The 3,376-nt window shown below is 39.3% G+C and overlaps 1 protein-coding gene across 1 annotated transcript; it reads left to right on the top strand.

The window, feature by feature from the left end:
- The first annotated feature begins 460 nt into the window (after nucleotides 1-460).
- LOC111865089 (alpha-crystallin B chain) lies at nucleotides 461-2,882 on the top strand. The gene has a single exon (XM_023852825.2). It carries the CDS (start codon nucleotides 791-793, stop codon nucleotides 1,307-1,309), a length of 519 nt encoding a protein of 172 aa, XP_023708593.1. The 5' UTR covers nucleotides 461-790; the 3' UTR covers nucleotides 1,310-2,882.
- Nucleotides 2,883-3,376: the final 494 nt, after the last annotated feature.

Here is a 3,376-nt window from a genome sequence, read left to right as displayed (position 1 = left end):
TGATTTGGATACAAAACACATTACAAGATGTGATATGAATCACATTCCTGTTTTGTCTTGTTTGACTGCAATATCAGCCGTTGTTCAACTGTCTGTTCAGTACTGGTAACCATCAGGGGCACAGGCGAGGCTAGACCATGCATCTATTGCCCCCGGAATTTAAAAAAACAAAATCGATAAAAGAAGGAAGTGTATAAAATGTTACTTTCAAAAGAAATTATTCCAGGGAAAATGAATTGTTCTATCCTGAATACCCGTAATCTATGATGCCCGTAAAATATTCTTAAACGGCTTGACCGTAAAGTTATAAACACATTTTAGGGAATCCCCCCAGCAATATATCATGTCGGGGCTCGTGGAAAATAGAGTATGAATGACGAAATTTCGTCAATAGAACTCGAAAATTCTACGCATGCAATAAACCAACCAATCATATGTGTCGTACAGAAGTTGCACGAATCATGTTTCGTAAATAGCCCGCCCTGAACTCCCATTGGTCGTTTGAATGACGTACGAAAGAATGTTCTGGCCGGTTCTGGCATCCACTACAAACTTCTAGTCAGCTGATGTAACAGGCCCCGGTTTTTAGGAAACATTTTGTGAAGCATGTATATAAAGTGAAACGCAGCCGAATAGTGGCATTCGTAAGTAGTGGGTTGTTGTGAGCGTATGTGCTATGTGAATTGTGCTGAAGGCGTACTTAGACGGAAATAAAATAGAAACGAATACACCTCAGTTTGAAGAGTAAACATAACCTCTCAAATCTGCGACTGCAGTCATCACAGCAAACATGTTCCACCACTGCAAGAGGCTAATCCCAATAGTGCCATGGCGAGGATTTCTGGTAAACCAACAGCATCCAGGGCCAGTGATTCGCAATTTCTGGAGTCTGTATCGCCCTTCCGACATGAGGTCCGTTTTTCGAGATATGGACAAGGCACTGGAGAGGTTCGAGCGGGATGTGATTGACCACTTTCCATTCCGTCGAATTTTACCTCGATCGATCCCCATCCAAGGCATTGTACAGCGTGGTGATGTCTACCGGGTCAACGTGGATGTGGACGGCTTCAAACCTGAGGAGATTAACATCTCCATGAAAGACAACATCCTTGTTATCAGGGCAAGAATGGAGAGGAAGGGAGAGGACGGTAGCAAGTTTCAGCAGGAGTTCACACGTGAGATGACTTTGCCGGAAGAAGTGGACCCCACCTCATTGAAGTCCTTTCTGGGTAATGACGGCGTTCTGAGCATCGAAGCGTCATATAAGCCAGAAGCGAAACCGAAAGAAATACCAGTGAGTCGAGAGTAGAGGGATGGGTATCATCTTGTTTTTCTGGCGATGAATGTGTAGCCATTTACAGGGACTATCTGGAGTTAATAGCCCATGATTTAAATATAGAACACTTTCAGAAGCTGCAGTATATATGTGAATATGTTTTGTTGTAATATTTGGTTACTTTTCATATTTCTTCTGTAATGTAGCTGGACAGACTTTTGTAATGTGCTCAATTGTAGGTGACTTGAAATTAACGTACTAGATATTATGTGTGTGTCATATGTAGTGTTGATTTTTGATAAACTTTGTGTAACCTGAGGTTTGAAAACGTTGGCTGTTTGGGTCACTAAACTGTTGAAATGGTGGAATCCCAATTCTCTAAGTAGTCAACACAAAATTTTGTTCCTAGGGCCACAGTTGCAGTGAGATATTTCCGTATTTGAGACCTGATAAATGAAAACTAAGTGTTTTCAGCATGTGAAATGCAAAGAAGAAAATATATGAACTGATAGATAATGGTAGCCTCTGAGGATTGAACTTTAGATTGTGATGGCATCTTAGAGATAGGTAACCCATTTTCAGTGGTTACTCATGAGTGCAGAACACATATCTGATAATGATGCCAATTCAGGTATTCTGTGATTCTGTGATAGTTGTGTTCCAAAACATGGTAAATGGTAAATTTGATGAATTTAAGAATTTTCCTTTCCCCCCTTGCATTTCCCATCTGGAAACCCACTCAATCTAGCCCACTTTCTCACCGTTCTTCTCGATTCTTCAGAAAGCAATTGGCATTAGAAGAAGTGCTATTGATTACACTCTGTTAAATTGGCTGATTGCATTAAGATGAAATCTCAGTTTTGAGACCTATAACAAGGTACCTGTGTTCATTAATTAATCGGACTCGCTGCAGATGATGTAAAGTCAGCAAATCTAACAATTGTTACCATGTAGTACACTGTAAGTGTTTCTCATTCTGCAGTGTTGGTCCAGAGTGTAAGACTGATAAATTTGTGTGCAATTTCTGTACCTTTGTTTTGATTGGTTAATTATATGATAATAGAATACACTGTTATATTGAGAAGCTGCAAGTAGAAGCTAATGTTCCTGTCGGCTGTGGCAGCTTGATGGCTTAGTATTAGGAAGTGATAACACCCTGCCTCTTGTGTAAATATGTACATACTGTGATGAACCGCAGTTAATTGATTCGTTCATCCTCCCATCCTAGGTGGCCCATAAGAGTGGGATGTTAGAAATTGTTCAGTTCAGAAGAGAAATATTTGAATATGTGGGAAAGGCCTTAATTTGCTTACAAACTCTTGTCCCTGCCAAAATGTTAACAATTCCTGTATTATTGAGCGTACACCATAAACTGTAGAAAACTGTGGGATGTGAGGGTTGATAGTTAAGTAATGCAGCAACATAACCTCAGGGTTTTCTTAAGGAATTCTGTTGCTCAGAACTCTAGTATAATAACAAGTTAACCATTTTCCTATACTTCAATTATGCATCTTTTAAATGATAATGTAACATTACAATGCAGTAAAGTGGAACAGTTGGTAATTTGCTGTATTAAATTCCCTGTTCTAGGGACAGTGACAAATGATACTGTCTGTTTTTATTATGTATCTCCTTACCAAAGTTTTACATTTCATTCCATAATGCAGTTGATAACAAGAAGTTCCTTACCTTGTGAGCAGCAAAATGTTGGGTGAAAAATGCAGAGTCAGTTCTGAGGGAACCTGACCTAAGCAGGTGGTCTCAACACCAACAGCATAAGCAACTGTTTACTAATGTTGTATTTTAGGGTCCTGTTGCACTGATTGACGTTCATGATGTGTATGTATTTACCCTCTTGTAGTGCACACAACCTCACTTGTCACTTCACTACATGTTTCGGCATCACTGTGCCATCCTCAGGTGTGTTATTTACGTTAAACTGTTGCACTGCTCGCCATCATGTGTCATATATAAAATGATTTAAAAATCATACACATCATGAACTGTTTACTGTTAGAAAACAACAAAGAATATACAAGAAAATCACAGGTTCACTTGGTATTTGCAATATTTTTGAGTACTTCAGTCTTACTCTGCATT

This window comes from Cryptotermes secundus, unplaced genomic scaffold (assembly GCF_002891405.2).
Source record: "Cryptotermes secundus unplaced genomic scaffold, Csec_1.0 scaffold4316, whole genome shotgun sequence".
Taxonomy (NCBI): Eukaryota; Metazoa; Arthropoda; class Insecta; order Blattodea; family Kalotermitidae; genus Cryptotermes; species Cryptotermes secundus.
The sequence above is the reverse complement of the archived record's forward strand: the minus strand, read 5'-3'. Positions and strand labels throughout refer to the sequence as shown.

Excerpts from the sequence above, each read along its gene's own strand:
- LOC111865089 (XM_023852825.2), top strand. The coding sequence starts at position 791 with ATGTTCCACCACTGCAAGAGGCTAATCCCAATAGTGCCATGGCGAGGA.